The sequence below is a fragment of the Protopterus annectens genome, chromosome 8.part0 (assembly GCF_019279795.1).
Source record: "Protopterus annectens isolate FY-2018-M chromosome 8.part0, PAN1.0, whole genome shotgun sequence".
Classification (NCBI taxonomy): Eukaryota; Metazoa; Chordata; order Ceratodontiformes; family Protopteridae; genus Protopterus; species Protopterus annectens.
In genome coordinates this window covers 1,420,677,637-1,420,696,732 of record NC_056741.1, presented here as the reverse complement: position 1 = coordinate 1,420,696,732, position 19,096 = coordinate 1,420,677,637, and the positions used below count along the sequence as shown (strand labels likewise).

The following is a 19,096-nucleotide window of genomic DNA, read 5'->3' as shown; positions in this document are numbered from 1 at the left end:
TTGGCTGTATTAGGAAGATGACCTGTAAGTTAAACTATGAAAGAACAGATTGCTTTTTTTCAGCTGTGTGTGCATTATGTCATTAATACATAAGCTAAAGTAAAGGATTAAAATCAAAGATGGACATGATGTTGCAATGAGATGCACATACTTTTTTTTGCAAAAGTATCGTATGAATATTTTCAGAATTATATGATTCAAATATTTCACAATTTACATATATGAATATACAAGTAATTAAATGATAAATTCAAAGAAACACATGTACTTCATCAAAAAAAAAAATAGTTTACGGTGACACTCTGTCTTAAATGTGAATGATTTTAATTCTATGGCTCCTATACCTGACAGTAAAAATTAGCATTTAGAAATACCTTGGGAAAACCAAGAAGAATCACTAACTGTTGGTTACAATAGCTTTTAATATCCCAACAAAGTTTTTTGAAATACTACTTTATCAGGATTAATAGCTCCAAGTAGTTGAATCTATACTGTTAGGGAATCCATGTGGTAAAATTCTAAAGTCCTATCACTGAAAATAGTGAACATCACCAGCAGTGTATACTTATTTATATAATGCATTATTGGTATTCAGTAATTTTATATCATTGAGATGTGTTTCCAAATCTGTGTCCAAAAACTCTTTTAACAGGTTTTTTAGTGTGAAATGCTCTTTACCAACACCTTGCCAAGTACATGGCAATCACACTTGAATAAGTATAAAAGCATTTAAATGAAATAGTCATTCTATTGTATGGCTAAATGTTCTACATCTGTTTGAAATATACTTAAACCTACTACGCCCACCAAACTTAAAAAGATGCCTTGTTTTTGTATAGTCATTTTCAACTAAATGCTTTATTTGTTGCTTTCTATTAATCTATTCAAATATTTCTAATGGTTATGTCCTGCTTAGAAGTATTTAGTGTACTGCTTAATGGATGAAATTCCTATGTTCACTAAAGATTCTTTGAAAATGTAACCTTTATATCCTTTTTTCCTGACTCTACATATTATTTTATAAACATGTTCATAACTGTTCTGTTTTCTATTGTATTTCTACTTACCCTTGCTAACTGACTGGAAAGCATTTTTTCATAAAAAATACGTGATCAATTTTAAAAGGAGAAAACTAATTTTCTGTAAGGATTTCTGATATATTTATGTATTATATCTGTACAGGTTTCTGATATCTATCTATCCGCATACATTATGTATATATATATATATATATATATATATATATATATATATATGGATGGATCTATGTCAGAAGCTCGAGTTTTCAGAAACATGAGATTCATATTGTCAAGATGATATAATCGAGTTTCCAAAAACTCGAACTTCAAAAAAACAACAAAAATCTCCTTTTCTACATTACTGTGGTGGGAGGCAATCCCCCACTGCATATTATATATACCAACTCAGATCGCACTACAGTAGGGAAAAGGGTAAATTCCTTGATCCACACTGTACAGCAATCTCTATTCAAAAGCTTCGAGTTTTCAGAAACTTAATCATATCCTGGCAATATGAATTTTGAGTTTCTGAACTCTCAAGCTTTGAAGATAACAAACTCGTAGTAGTATTATTGATGAAATTAAAAAACAGACCTTTTGTGTTTTTGTTGAATTCATGGACTAAGAGAAACAAAAGTAGTCATACTCATACGTGAAATTAAATGAATGACATAAATATTAACACCATTTTTGGAAATTATGCTCAATATACACAATCACTTTCTGTATAATGTAAACCATATCCTTGTAAGAAAGTGAGATAAAACAGAGTAGATGATGTAGTCACACATCATAAGAGCATGTTGGCTACAGAATGCATTCCTGGATCAGTTTGAATGTATAATTTTCTAGTTAACTTTTCTGAGTGTCAGTGTGGTTTTTGAACTTTTGCTTCAGGTTATTCCTCGAGTACTACAGTGAAGGCTTCATCTGCAGTTCAGAATGACCTAGAAAGATTTACAACAAGCCAGTCTTTACCTCCTGCTGTTGTGCCATTGTCTTCCTTCCTGCCCACTTCTTCTGGAACAAGTATATCACAAATGCAGCACACTGCCCTTTCCAGGTATGTACTTACCTCGTCTTCCTGTGAAATGCATATCTAGTATGTGGTGAATTATTTAATGATGATAGATTATTTATATTCCCAGGTTTTGTTAATGGGAATCATGTTAATTAAAAATCTTTTAACCTGCAGGGATAGGGAGGATGGGTTGAAAACAAATATAATGGCACTGCAACCTTGAATTATGACATGACAAAATGAATATAAAAGTGATCAGTAAACAACAATGATTATTGTAGTAATGCTACTGATCAACAGAAAATGTCAGAGACCAGGAAAAGTAATCTACTGAATAGCAATGGCTTGAACTTCATTGCTTTGTTGATATGCTGCATTTTTAGGTAAACTTTGGCCTTCCAAGAAAGATAAAATGAGTAAAAAGCAAGGAAAATATCAACATTTCCTAGAAAACACAGACAAAAATAAAACAATATGTAAAAGAACACGTAGACCATTAATCTGTTGGAGGTCTTTAAATTTACCCATGCTTGAAGTTGCCTGCATGCCAGAATGTAGGTCTGTTCCAGTCTAGTCATGTAAACTTCATTATACATTTTACTAGTGGACATCTTGCATATGCACATATATAATGTCAGTGAACTAAATCTAGCATGCCTGCTTGATGGAAGGATGTGAACCAACCTGTTCTGGGTAGGGTATGTTTCTTGCTTAGGGTAAGGACTGAGAAGCAATAAATACTGGGCTGTTTTGGAGTCTCAGAAATGAGTCACATGACCAGATGTGGGTTCTACTTCATGACACTCATCTGATATAACATTTTGAGTGCTGCTTATAGAGAAATACACTAAATTCAGCTGAAAGGCATATGTTATATTCCCTCAAATCTAGATTTAATGAATATTGCTTCCTTTAAAGAAACTGGCAAAATGGCATTCAGAAAAAAAAATGAAAACACAAGGTGATTTACATGGGAGTGAAGTACCTCACTGCTTATGGATGGGGAGACCCCTTATACCAACTAATTAACTGTAATCATCAACAGCTTTACCTTGTGGAAAGTTAAATTCTCCTTCTCCCTGAATGTAGTTATGGTCAGTTTCATTGGAAGAAGCAGCAATTATTGCAAACAGTTTTGAAGAAACATTGGCCAAACAGTTCAAAGTCATGAAATGTGACATTAAAAATAAATCCCAAATAAATTCTCCATATTCTGTCCTGAAGTGCCTATGAAATATGAAGTTTATTACTGGAGGTAGTTAGAGACAGTGCTCAGTACTTGGAGGTGTTATCTCTATGGTGGTGGATATAGTGCTGGCCTCAGCAGACTTTATGCAGCTCAGAATCAATGATCCTTTGCTCTTTTTCTCACCACAAGCACAGAGTAGCTCTAACTTCAAGCTGCTGCATGTGAGTTAGTATTAACCCAGGTGCTGATGAATTAAGTATGTTTACTATAGTCTTATCCTCATGGATACCATAGCAGCTGGATGCAATAGAAAGCCAGACTGCACAAAGGCTCTAAAGAGGTTATCACCAAAACTGCAACCAGACCACTTAGTGAAGTCTCACAAACACTGCCCAATCAAAGACAAGCAAGAAACCGGTGTCCCTCTACTCCTTCTCGCACCAGAGCACTAATCCCAAGCCAGGTACTAAGAAGCACTTTTCTGGCTTTCTAGTGACTGGCAATCACTAGGAGATAATCGCTAGGAAGGTGAAGAAATAATTCTTCTGCTTTTTATCTCACCATGAGCAAAGCAGATGTCTAATCCCAAGCCATTTCATACGAAGCAGTTCCCAGGCTCCTCAGGGACTGGTAGTTTAGTTCCCAGATGTTACAGACTTTAAAAGTGAATAGGAAAAGGGATTAATGCTCAGAATATTGTAGTGTATACAAAGTGAGTGGGATGACATGAAACAGAAGCTAATGCAACCCATTAAAATCGAATGAGAGGGACTTAACAGTTTGATCTGTCACTGCACAGTAAAATGAGTATAAGATACGACACTGGAAGGAGCTTCCAAGGCCAGATATACAGTAGGGATGGGCAGCTCAAAATGCCACCAAGTTTAAGCACAATAGGGTCAGGGCTGGTGGGTAAGAAAACTGATTTAAATGGTAAGATAAGTTCAGTAGTATAAATGTACTACCTGGATGCAAAATGGAGTCCAAATACTTTGCTTGGTTCTAGCTTGTGCACAGAAGTTTTAGCTTCCAAGTGACTTAGCTGACTCCTCATACTATATATATATATATATATATATATATATATATATATATATATATATATATATATATATATATATATATATATATATATATACATATATATACACACACACATATATATATATATATATATATATATATATATATATATATATATATATATATAGACATCTATACATGCATACTTATGTGTAGTTCATTGGTATATACTAGGCTAATAATCACCAGGACCTTTATAAGCCTAGCCATCCAATCTAACCCAAATGTGTCCCTGTGTATCATGGGTGTTTATTAGGAGGAGGTATGTTAGTTAGGAAATTTCTAGATGGTATATGGGGGTATGTTAGTTTGGGCATTACTGTCTGCCTCTGCCTGTCAGAGACATGGAGGCCAGACCCACAGAAAATTTCCTTTTTCCCATCCATTGATCAAGGTTATGCTTAAATAGGGTTAGGGATCAACTCTGCTTTACCTTAATAGGGAGCCAGTTCTAGAGCATGAGGGATCTCTAAGACACAGATCTGTCTCACCAACATCTAATTTATGTCACAAGCAAAATTTAATTCCTTGGATGTAGTGGTTCTGATGCTGTTCATTTTGCAGATGTGCAAAAGGTCCATCGGCGTTGTATCTAGGGATGCCTTGGATGCCAGACATAGATCGCCTCTCAGTAACCTGTAGGAGAGAGAGTATAGTGATAGGGCTTTAAGGTGATCCATATAGGACAATGTGTTTATACCCTGGATTCTCCTGGTAAGGAAACTTTGTGGGTGTTCCAGTTGTTGCATATATCTGGTCAAGGACATGCCAAAGGGGGATTATACTCAATGGTGTATCTGATAAGGGCCAACTAAAGTGACGCTATGATTTCCTTGGACCTGGATACCAAGATCTTACTTGTAAGTTATGAAACATTGAATGATTTTCATACCACCTTGGCCACATATTGCTCAAAAGCCAGATTACTGTCTGCATGTGTTCCCAGATCTCTGACAACTAGGTCAACTCTTAGGGGTATCTTACAGACACAGTAATTAGATGGGGTGGCAGTTTTCTTAAAAGGCAAAATGATGCATTTTTTGGATCTGAGTTTTAGACTGTGACTTTGGCACCATTCATTTGTCTGTGTTAAACCCTCTCATAAGACAGTTGTGTCATGGGACAATCAATGACAGCTCCCAATTTGCAGTCACTTCTGAGAAGTAGATCCCAAATATAAGAGGTCCCAGCATGGAGCACTGAGGTACTCCGCTAGTGGCCAGTCTCTTAGTGGAGATGGTATTACCAATCCTGACTTCCTGGGTCCTGTCTGTGAGTCAGCTTGGAATCCAGTGAGTTATGTAGGGGTTTATGCCCAGCTCAATGTTTTTATCAGCTATACCAGAGTGGGGTACTCTTTTGAATCCCTTAGCCAGGTCCATGCAAGCATGGTTGATGGTCCAGTCTTGTATTATTGTGACTAAGTCCACTTCTAAATCTTGAAAGCTCATAATCTTGAAATTTAAAATACTGAATCCAAAATCTTGAAAGTTCAAAATACTGAAAACTCAAAATACTGAATTTCATAATACTGGAATAGACTGCAGGATGCTAACACTTACTATACTCCACCAAAAGTACATAAAGAAAGAAATAAAAGATGAAGCATATTAATTTACTCCAACTATTAGCAGGGGGGCTTGCACCCCCCACACCCCCTGCTACTTAAATATATTAACTCCGACTTCGCACTTTACTACACTAAGATGAGATATGCTGTATAAATTAAAAGGATACGTGACTAAGGTTACAACAGGGAATCATGAAGGATGTAATGGTATGTTTGCCATTTTCTTCTGTGGAGTGTGATCTTCCCCCTGTTTATAGTTGGAGAAGACTAATATGTTTTGTTATGTAGTTGCGTTGGAATATTGTAAGTGGTGGTCTACTCTGTTTTTTCAATATTATGAAATTCAGTATTTTGAGTTTGTAAACACTGATTTGAATACATAGGCACATCACAGAACCAACTTGAAAAAGCAATGAAACAGTGTAATGTCTTCAATTGATAGCTGTAGCTTCAGACTCGGGGAAACACAGTAACAAATAAAAAGAGGAAATGCAGAAAGCTGATTTAAAAGGTAAGATAAGTGCAGTAGTATACACATACTCCCCTAGATGCAAAATTGAGTTGAAATGCTGTGCCCGAATTGATATACAAATATTTATTTGAGTTTTGTCTCTACAGTTTGCCAAAATATGTAGCTATTGTACAGTACAATGTGTGAACTTGAAACACTGTTATCTGTTGCTCTATAAAATGGCTGATACTTTGGATCTCATTTAAAAAATACAGTTATCTTACTAATTAATTGGGCAATAATAATAATAAAATTATAAAAATGCACTATTATATAGCCCTTCTGTTCCACTGCAGCTGTCAGTGAGTGACAGAACTATTAGGAGATCACATTCATCCTCAACAAGCTTAGCCCGAGTGAAAGGAAGGAATGAGGGAAGGAACTGTAACAGCCAATCAAATAATCCTATTATGGGGATAGGACACTCACCAGCAGTGATGTATACAAAAGCAGAGATTCACACAATGAGCAGAATTTTTTGATTTGCAATGCTGGATGTTGCTGTGGGGGAAAATGTCTGCTTTTCTGAAGATCATTGATGTTGAAACTGATTACAGAGTAGGATTGTGGATGTTGTAGGTATTTGCCATTTCACTAAAAGAGTTGCTATTCATTCACTTGAATTCAAATAAAATGATGTGTCAATGGAACATTTTAAAAATGCAGCATGATCTTTCTCTCTCTCTTTCTATCTATTACACACACACACACACACACACACACACACACACACACACACACACCATTTAGGTGTGCAGTACATGTTCAGCATATCACATTTCATTTGTGCAGCACAAACAGAGCTTTATGCATTTAGTGGGGCTTATGACATTCAAATGTGCAACACATTTGGAGTATATTGCATTCACTTGTTTGCCAGAGTCATACAAAGAAAGGTACTTAATCTGCAAGCAATTTACCTAAGACTGACAAGGAGAACTAGTTTTGCATCACATACTGTGCAAATTGTATGTAAGACTGCAAAGTTACTGTTCTGGAAAACATTTCCTAATGGAGGGTGGGGATTCTTGTTACAGGTTTTTCAATGAAAGACATGCAAGTGAAATGGTTTGTCTAGAGCTTTCATTGTTAAGTGATGAGATGAGCTGTATCTGCAAGATGATAGAACAAGTGAGACAAAAGACTCCCAGAAAAGGAAAGCAGGAGCATGGTTTGAAGCCACACTTTCAACAGAATGATCCTAAAGGAGAAAGAGATATATCTCTCAGCAGAGAAAAGGTATCAATTTCATTCTTAAGCAGTCTGTTTCAGTGCAAAACTTGAACTCCTGTAGCCGCTAGTAAGTCCACTACACAGCTTTGCTAATTCACATGGAAAAGGTAATCTGATTTGGAAAAGTAATGCAAGTCAAATACCTAGCATGTAATACTAAAGCACATACACATGTTCTGCTAACAAGCACAGCATCTATTATCTAACTGTAGAATGTTTAAGAATTAATTTTTATTTGTTTACTTATTATTCAATTATTTCTTTATTTGCTAATATGGTAAGGAATCCTAGCCAAAGGACATCATTAGGTTCAATATGAATTAAAAGAACCATTGTGGATAACACAGTTGTCGTAATAATATTATATAGCAATAACCGATGGTGTGGATGTGGTGTATTGAAGATTTACCCGTGACTGGTGTGGTTTAATCATGAAGGCAAAGCCTGAGTGATTAAGTAAAGCCAACCATGGGTAAATATTCAATATATCACACCACAGAGTTGGTTATTGCTATAATACAATGACATTATTTCAGAAAAAAAATTGCTTACTTTTCTTAAATAATGCTTTGCATAATGGCGCCATGGTATTCTTTCAAGTGTTTTTTGGTTCTGCTCTTTGATGATGTACTGAACATGGGTATGAGACTTCCATTCCCAGGCTTACACAGTGCATCACTGATTTAGTAAGCAAGCAATGGAGAAAGGACGATCTCCATTGCTATTTTTTTGAAAGGAAAAAGGGTAACCTCCTGACAGCTTAGAGGTGTGAGAGAGATGGGACAATACAAGGAAAATCAGGTATGTTTTAGTTTGTAGAACGTACCTGATTTTCCTTGTATTTTCTGCAGTCTTGTATGTACCTCTTGATCTTTTATTTAAAAATTTAAATATGTATGCACCATGTAAAGGAAAGAAAGTCGTCAGTCATTGCTCTGATACATACCACCACACATTCACAGTGTACTACACTTTTTCCCTTTTTATGTCCCTATGCATGGCATTTTTACAGTACTGTGCAAGATCAAGGTTGAATGGGGATACACTGCATTTTAGACAAAAAAAAAAAACAATGATTGTGAGGCACTCTCTAGGAATGAAAATAAATGTTAATGGTTCAACAGTGCAGTACATTTTCTTTTGATGTCCCTTTGCATGGCATATAACAGTACTGTGCAGGATAAATGAGGATAAAGTGGAAAACAGAATGCATTTATTTCAGGCCTGCATCTTTGCAGACAAGAAAAAACTATGATTTGCTTAATAGAAAAAAAAGTCTGGCTGCTTAGTGATACTTTAGCAGCCGGACATTTATTGTTGGTATATTTTAAATTTAAAATGGGAACACTTGTTTGGCTGACTAATCAGCATGCTGTTTTTGGAATGTTAATGGACAGTCATTGCATAATATAAGATAACTTACCTGCACCACAATGTCTTCCTTTGAATAAGTGGGTAACTGCTGTCTTTTGTTGGTGTTAAGTTTTTTGTACTACCTGAGGTAATTTACCCTTGGCAGTATAAAGTGAAAGCTACAGGTATTTATGGGGAGGAGCACATGACTAATTTGCAATTGCTGTTTCTGTGGACTGTATAATTGCCATGCACCATGGCAAGCAAGACTGCCTTTATGTTGATGCATCTGCTAGTGGGAAAGCTCAGAGATGGTGTGCTCTGTGAATTGGAACATATCATTACCAGTGAGTAGCCACTGATATTAAAGCTCCCCACTTATATTAACCTTTTCTCAATTCCAGAGTGTGCATTTTGGAAAAATTGCTAAGCAGAGCCTCTACTTTTAAGTTAATAAAAAATCTGATACTATGAAACTTTATAAGCTTTGGTTTTCCTAATACAGAAAATTATTTTTTTCTAGGTAGAGTAACTATTATTATATGGAAGAATTGATACCTTGTCCCATAACGTTTCTTGTGCGTAATTCTATTGTTTCTGCATATTTGTTAATATTCTAAGACATTTAATTCCTACCATGCTACAGAGTAATATATATATATATATATATATATATATATATATATATATATATATATATATATATATATATATATATCAAATGTAATTTCTAAATTTTAAAACAATACCTTATCACCAGATAAAATCTGAGTATTGTAACTGAACCCAGGAAGAGTAACTCAACAAAAAAATAAGTCATTTTGTATTAATTGATCTAACTTGATTTCTGAACTATAAATTGAATATGACCTAAAAGATCAAGATCAGCTACCCATAAGATACAAAGACCTACATTAACTTTCTAAAATGTCTCAATTTGTAAAGTACATTTGATCATGTAAACACTGTTTTTTCATTCAAATTGTTACACTATATTAAATCTTGCAGACTTGCAATATATAGCATTACATCACAATTTAAAACATTTAAGAATTACATCGCTAAATCTTATACATTTTTATCAAATCATAAAAGGATTATGATCAGGTCACAGATGAAAACCCATTTAGTATGTGCTCGAGACATAGATCCCAAGAAATTCAACTTGAAAATGAAACTGAAGATGTGACTCTTGGCATCCATATCGAGAAACCCATAGACCCGATAATAATTCTTTGTAGTGCATGGAGCTTTATCTGCTCCGTGCACTACTAGTAACAGTAAAAAAAAAAAAAAGAAGAAGAAAAAAGAGATGCTAAGTGTTTTTCCCAGCTCTCAAAGCCATAAGGCAGTTAACCTCTTAACAAGCACAGTCAGAGAGGCAGTATAACTCAGTTCTTTATGTTTATACTCATGTTTCATACCACCTAACTGTCCAAATTTGAGTTTTAGAGTTTATATCCTTCAAAGAAAATACAGGTGTACGTAAATCTTGTTATTCTCACTGCTTTCTAAGTTTGTAAGAGTTCTTTATCAGTATGAGCAGTGGACAAAACCAAATCTTTTATTCTGCTGCTGCCTCCACTGGTCTGTACTGTCTGATTTTACCTGGCCATAAAAACTTAAGCAGGGGGTTCTTAACATTTGTTAGGAAAGGGTCTCGTGCCATCCTTGTGATTAAAGGATTTGTCTTTTTTCTGAATATTAGTGTATAATCATGCACTCCATGCACTACAATATTTTAAATTGCTGCTTATCTTTAGAATCCCATCTGAAATGATGCTCAGGAAGGAAGTTGGTGTTCTTCTCTAAAATAACTATTGTTAAAATTAATATTATCCCAAACGTATGTTTAATATAACTTGTAGATACTACTGTCTACTTCTTAGGGTATTTAAATGTTCACTTTCAATAATAACAGTTATTTGGAATATCAAATCAGAATAATATACACAAAATTGTTAGTAACAGTCTGAAGGCCTAAATGTACCAGATTTAATTACTCATTACATTTAGTATAATCATTACTCATTGGGCAGATAATGTATGTTATTAAAATCCAGTATAAATAAAACAAATACAGTGAGTTTGGAACTAATACAAATATGCATCTGGCATAAGGTAATCTTGTCATACATTTGTAAACAGTTAGTAATTCCCATAATGGTCAGGAAAAGCTTAACTAATATAAAAAAATCTATAATTTTGATATTTTTTATCTCCTTATTCCTAAGATTATTAAAATTATTATTCTTAGATGAGCTTATGATTCTCCAACCAATACACCATAAATCTAATATATTCATCATATGAAAAATGTTTTACCTATTATGATTTCTGCAGCTAGAAAAGAAAATAGTTTAGGACTTTCTGTCTAAAACTTTATCTCAGCCTAGGAAATTTAAACAGTTTTTTTCTGTTACTGTGCAGTGCACAGCATTGATTAATAATACAGATAACTTTAAAATCAAAATGTAGTGCCATTTCTATTAATAAATGTAAAAATAAGTTATTTCATTTTTTACATAAAGCATTAATCTCACAGAATCCCATATCCACACCCTTTAAACATACTAATATATTCAAATATAATGAACATTATATATTTTCTTCAATATGATCCTCTTATGAATTGTTTATATAAAGTTATTTTGCAGGAAATATGTGGAAACCTGTGATTAGGTATGTGACATTAAGAATTATACCACTTTAAAGGTATGATAATACCTTTAAAGTGGTATAATTCTTAATGTCATATACCTAATCACAGGTATGTGACATTAAGAATTATACCACTTTAAAGGTATGATAATACGCAAGGTACATCTCATTCCAAAAACAACATATCTCCCAACTCTAACTGCCACTTATAATGCACATCAGTAGACTTTGCATACATATTACATATAACTGACATGTCCCAAATCTAAAGAAATTTGCAATTTACTTCAAATAAATTTAATTATGCAAGTTTACTAAAACATACCCATCTTGGAAATTAGTAATTTTACTTATCTCACTGAAGAAATTATGCAGTAAGCATATTACAAGTTAAATCATGTTCTTTACAATGGTAAAACTCTACATCACAATGAACTGGTTAAACTTAAAAAAAAAACTTGACATGAATGGTTTTATAAATTTACATTCTAAATGTACAAGGGACTACACACTTCTGCCTACATTAAAAATGTATTCTTCAAATTACACTAGACCAGCTCGTTTCATCCCCCACAAGGGGAGATAACATTCTGGACTTGGTTCTCACCAGCATGGCCGACCACTGCACCAGTCTCATAGTATGTTCTTCCCTGGAGAGATCAGATCATTGGTCTGAATTATTCAAAGTTTCTATCCCACTCAACCCTTCCCCAGCCATAACCAGACTAAAATAACTTCTCAAAAGCTGACTACAACCCCCTAAGGGAGGGTATCAGTAGCTTCACACCACCACCCCCCTCAGAGGATGCAGACAACTATGCTGGACAGTATGGCAGTGCAGTATCCAAGTACCTGCACAACTGCATGGACTGAGCCATACCCAAAAGAACTAAAACCTGCTTCTCAGGGAGACACAAACTTGTCTGGTGGACATCCTCTATCAACAGGCTTTACAACAAAAGGAAGAAACTATTGTCCAAGGGGTAAAAAGGCAAAATTCCCAATTGGATAAACTCCATCCTTAGCCCTCCTTAGCCTCAACAAGCATATTAGATCACTAGTGAAAACCTCCAAAGCAAATTATGAGTTTTAACTAGCCTCCAATACAAAGGGAAACCACAAGTCCTTCTTTAGTTATGTCAGGAACTTCCATGGCAAAGCCCAGGTTTGTTCCAAATTAGTACTTACTGTTACCACTTACACTGATCCTGTTGACTTAGCCTACCTGCTGGCTGATAGGTTCAGAACAACCTTCACCCCCCATCCACTCCCAAAGACCCATTTGACATCCCCAATACTTATCCCACACCTCACATCTCAGTAGATCAAGAGCTAAAGGCCCTATCTAAGGCAAAGAACACAGCTTCCATGGGACCTGCTAGTATCATATGCTGTATTCTGCACCACCTCCAGCAAGAACTAGCTTCACCATTGAGCACCCAATTCAATCACAGCCTGATTGCAGGCTTCATTTCAGCAGAGTGGAGAACTGCCATTTCCATCCCCTTGCACAAAGGTCGTGCCACTACTGACCCAAAAAACTATTGCCCCATTAGTTTGACAAGTCTGATCTGTAAAGCCAATGGAGTGTATTATTATGGCTCTCATAAACAAGGACATAGGTAATCTCCAAGCACTTGACTCCACCCAGCTTGGATTTGTCAGGGGCAGCTCTTACCTACTGAATTTGGTTGACTTCTTTGAGACTGTCACCAAGGCCCTGGATGACGGAAAGTCAGGACACACAGCTTACATTGACTTTGCCAAGGCCTTTGACACAATCCCCCACTCTGGCATCGTCAAAAAACAAACACAACTTGGTGTAAATCCCTATCCCATCAGGTGGGTGGTCAAAAGGCTCGCCAATAGGTGCCACAAGGTCAAAATAGGCACCACCACCTCCACCAACAGACCTGTCACTAGTGGTGTTCCCCAGGGATCTGTCCTGGGACCCCTACTGTTTGACATCTACTTCTCAGAGGTCCAGGCAAAGAGAAAGGGCCTGTGGCTGACCACATTTGTGGATGACTGTAAGTTGGGTGTTGTCATTGACTCCCCAAATGGTGGTAACAAACTGCAATAGGGTCTCACAGCTACAAATAACTGATGCCAAAGTCATGACCTTAAGTTAAATGCAAAAAAATGTATTATCATACCATTCATCCAAAACATGGCCCCTACTGATTAACACATCAACAGCAACCCCCTAAGCACACAACCTGTGGTGAGAGACCTGGGTACTCAGATTGACAACAATCGATGTGGCGGCAGTGGTCAGAAACGCCTTTTACTTGGTTCCTCTCATAAGTAAAGGGATTGCATCGAGAAAAAAGGAGGTTATTACCTCTCTGTACTCCTCCCTCATTAGGCCTATAATTGAGTACAATGCCCCATTTGGTATGCACCTTTCCAAACACCTGTACCAACTGGAAAGGCCACAGAAATACCTCATAAAGAGAATCCGTGGCCTTCAACATATGTCCTATTCAGACAGGCTCAAATCACTATCACTCTACTCAGTATCATTGAGATTGCTCAGATGTGATCTACGTCTTGCCTACAAAGCAATATTGGACCATGCCCTACTAGACATGCTCCATATCTGTATGTTTAACTCCTCACACATTACCCACTCGATAGGCCTAAATCTAATATGCAACATCAACAAAACCTGCTGGAGAGACAGCTTTGTGTCCCAGAGGCTGCTCCATCTCTGGAATAGACTTCCCATACATGTCAAACAGTGTACCTCACTGACCCTCTTCAAGTGCAACCTTGATGAGTGGATGGGAAACCACAAATTTGTCCCAGGGGTTCCACCTTTGTCCCTCACTGACAGTTAAAACACATACATGATTTGTGATGTAATTAGGAGTTCCTGGCAGATTTTAATCATTTTTGAAGACAATGAAATGGGAGTTATGCTATGATCATGATACGGCATTACCTGTATGTGTCAGAATTACTCCTACTACTTACTACCTACAATTCTACAAAATTTAGACTTTTTTTCTAAATAATTAAGTGAGATATGTAAGTAAAATCACAGTTTTTGAGCATCATGCCTCAAACAGAATTTTTGGATTAACCATTATGCTGACTGTGATTTAATATATTTAACAACATGTAGACACTGCACAGCCCTCTTTGATCATAAGTTGATAGAAAATGAAAGTTTCATTTCAGTAAACACGTATCAGAGATTAGAAGTTAATATAGATGCACAGTTTAACATTTCAAGCCACTAGCATGGACCTTATGTCCTCATATATATTTTTTGATATGTTAGAAATAGAAGGGAAGGTGATATCATGTCTCACATGGAGTTTGCAGACTGCAAACTGATTATGTTAATGACAGTTTATGTACCTCCTACCTTGAATGGCTCAATTTCTGTTAAACAAGGATTAAGGTGTAAATTGTTGCAACATGGATCATTGAGTTTATTTTGTTTTTTAGTGTTTTTCTTAGCTATTCATGCTTACCAATAGGAAAAGTAAAATACATTATTTTTTGTCAGTCTCTGTGAAACTAAATACTTAAAGATGCAACTTCAACATATAAAAGTTTGCATATTTCTATTTTATAGTTTTAATAAAGTATTACTTTCTGCGGTATCAGAACCTCCTTCTTCCAGGGAGCAGACTGGACAGTTTTATCACTCTAGTGAAAGGAAATAATGGGGTGCTCATAACAGCTGTGTCCAGGAAAATAAATGAAAAGAAATCATGGTATTTATGTTTTCAGGATACATGGGAGACCAGTCAACTATTCAGGGGCTAGTACTTGGTGTGCAAATATATAATTATGCAAAATAATTATATAAAATATATTAACAGTCGAACTCCCTGTAAATGCCATCTCGTTTCTTGCATTTCATTTTCTTTTTTGTTTGTGAAACTATCTCTTTTTAAATTTTAAAGCTATTCCGAATAGTATGTTGAGATGTAATGAATACTATTTCTGAAATCAGGATGTTGGCCGCACACATTCACACAGAAAAACACAAGCACAAAGTCACACTCACATATGCGTGCACACATACAAATATGTAAATATGCTTGCACATGCATGCATACTTAAAATTATACATAACACGAACCGATACATGTGTGCATACATATATGCATGTATGCACAAATGCTCTCGGTTATGTGCACGTGCGCACACACACACACACACACACACACACACACACACACACACACACACACACACACACACACACACACACACACACACACAGCAAAAGCTGAGTTATCAGCTGCATCATTTTTAAGGACCCTATGTGATAACTATCCACTTTTAATCTCCCACTCTTCAGAACCTTGAGTCATGATAGCAAAATTCCAACACACTTAAGAATGGGAGGAAAAATGGGCCAGCGGACTTCTAGAACACATAAACATGAACTAGAATGAAAGATATAACCAAGTGGAAAAAAGTATGTAACCATGAGATTTGAGAAAAACTTGATGTGTTGAAGACAATGTAACTAAACCATTTTAAGATCTTGTTGGGGCAAGAAATTCATACTTGGAAACAGTAAGTTGAATGTATGGTCAGTAGTGTGACAATTAAGGGGGACAAACTGCTGCACCCTGTCATAACAATACTCGCAGAGGAGATCCCAGATGAATAGTGATTTAACAAAGATAAACAAGCTTGTTATCCTTTAGGAGTTGTAAAGCTCATGGGACTGAAATATTAGTGTTAAGAAAAGGAGAGCAGAGAAGTAATTGCAAACATGATAGCAGGTTAAATAGGAGATAAACCTGATGGTGAGAAATGGAATTGGAGGTGCAGAAAACTACCAGTAGACTAAAGAAGAAGTACATTATTTGGGATAAACAGATGAGATTGATGCACAGATGGTACCTAATACCAGCAGGATTGTGTAAAGATAAGAGGAAGAAAGTTTCAAACTGTTAGATATGTGGAAGCTGCAGTCATAGTTCCTTTGCTCTATTACTATAGGGGAGCTCAGTAAAGCTCTGATCATGGCAGGTCCGTTTGGGCCCAGTTTTTCATCAAAAATGATACATTGTGTTGGGAATCTTGTATTTAGTTTGTACATGAGGTAGAATAGAAGAAAAAGAAGTTACAGATAAGGTTAGACGTGTGTTAACTATCATAGCATAGGCTGTTATAGCAAGCAAGTATAAAATAAGCCTGAATATTCCCTTGACTAATTTAATGTACAGCATTCCTAAATTAAATAAGAACAGTGACTGCTGTTAAAGCAGAAGATGAAATTGGAATTCTACTGGATATATGGAAGAGAGTGGTCATTTTCTCTAAGACTGGTGTAAGAATGTTGTTAGGCTGAGATTACATTTATTGGATGACTACAAATCTTGAATATCTGCAACTCAATGAGGTAAGAAAGGGTTAAGCTAAAAGAATTGGACTTGCTATTATTCATACTATAACTAGTGCATGTATCCTTAGTAATTCTGATGTCAGAATTATTGGAAAACTGTGAGGCAACTTTTGTGGGGTTGTATTTGTTTGTGATTAGTGGCCCTGTAAGGTGATGTCTTGCTTTTATGTCAGTATAATTCTTCAGTAAGATTGTGTAAATCAAAAAACACTTCATGACACTTAAATTATCACACCTGTGGAAGTCGTTCCCCTCTCTTCTGCAGACAGCAATCCACTCTTTTCCAAGATAGAACAATGTCTTCTAATTTGGAGTATATATATTTTTTGTCAGATACTTTTAAATTAAAGAACAGACTGTTCAAGTGCTCACCCGAAAACACGTTCATTTATGGCTCAGAAAACATTGGCTGCAAACAATATAGATGAAGTCCTCATTTCCCTGTACTGGATATGTTCCTGACATTCACTGCTACTTCATATCCTGTGCATGAAAATCATGAATATTACATGCAAGATAAATCCTTGGTGGATCACTTTGCCCAACTTGAATGTGTTCAACCTGATATTAAGAATGTGGTTGCACCTTCCACTTCTGGCATACATGGCAAAGCCCTTGGTCCCTAAGACATCCCAGGATATGCATTCATATTTCATCTCCAGGCCCACAAAACACACATATCCAGTACTGACACACTTCCACACCTCCTGTAGTATCTCTGCAAGGACAATAGCATGGTGACCTGTTCCAGGGTCAGAACAGATGTCACATTATTGCACAAAGTTTTCTTTTCAGCACTTTAATATATGCTCTCAAAGCAGATTAAACAGCATTCCGCTGTAAATGAAGCAAACCTTCTGCCACACAGAAATTTTGCCCTGAACCACTAGTTCCTGGATTTGCAAAGAGTTAAGAATTAATATATCATGTTGCACTATACATAGACTTTACAAAAATATGAGCAGAATATACATTCAATTATAATACTTTAAGACTAGCTGAATGGAGTGCTACTTGTAGAGTGATGAAAATGCCTTAATAAATTTAAATAAATATTCACTGCTGTATTTATGATAAGCTATGCTTTGTAATCTGATTTAATTATTTATTTGTTTTGTGTTATGAAAAGGTGGTATGATAGAAGCATTTTTTGGCAAGAAGGCTCAGTGACCAATGTCCCTTATAGTCTGTTGTGTTTTTCACTTTAATGATGGAAAGTTTTCTTACCTTGTGGTTTGTTATTATTAAATTTAAAATCTTGTTTGCACATATAGAGGTGTATAATATGTCATCATGTAGAAATTCCAAGGCAGCACTTTGCATTACTGAAAATCGGAAATAGTTTCTTGAAAAATATCGATAACTAATGACTGAAACAAATGCATTATCTTGGTAGATTCTATCACCAGAAATGAAGCAGGAACAAAAAAGATTTCAAGATCTGATGCCAGCTTTGAAGGAATTAATTAAATATCATATGTGCTCCAAGGAAATGCTGTACAGCAAACAGGTTGATGAGCTGAAGGAAGCAGGCCTGGATCACAGGCTATTAAATCAACAGACGATTTTAAGCACAGAAGAAGAATTGCTTAATGACCTGATGCTGCTGGTTGAGAACTTGCAGGAAGCTTATGCTCCAACAGGATGCAGAACACATGCTGAGAACCGGAGATCAGTAAGTCATATACAGTGCTATACTGTGCTCTTGATTTCACTGATGCAGTTATAAACCTGTATTCCCTTCTTACACAGTATATTTTTCTTTCCTAAGGGCATACATATGGATTCTTAAGTGGAACTGTTTATATGTAAAAAATATCTGTGGTCATATGTACACAGATGGCAACCTGTAATAAAAATCTGAAATTCTGTGTTCATTATTCATAGCCATTATTAGAAAAAGTCATAAACCACCCAATAAAGAAAAATCTTTTTTTATTTTGGATTTTAAATTCCATTTTCAGCAATGTATGTCACATTATTCAAAGTATTTCTAAAGGTGTTTCCTTACAATTGTTATGTTGTATTCTGTACCAGATGTGGGATCTCCTAGAAATATATTTTTTTATTTAA

At 35.7% G+C, this 19,096-nt stretch overlaps 1 protein-coding gene across 1 annotated transcript in view; it reads left to right on the top strand.

Annotated features, from left to right (window-relative positions):
- The window catches only part of LOC122808494, a 666,541-nt gene that overhangs the window by 344,225 nt on the left and 303,220 nt on the right, over positions 1-19,096 (top strand). The window contains exons 16-18 of the mRNA XM_044079450.1: positions 1,917-2,082; positions 7,431-7,632; positions 18,420-18,698. Coding sequence (XP_043935385.1) covers positions 1,917-2,082; positions 7,431-7,632; positions 18,420-18,698 — 647 coding nt within the window. The remainder of the gene's footprint in view (positions 1-1,916; positions 2,083-7,430; positions 7,633-18,419; positions 18,699-19,096) is intronic.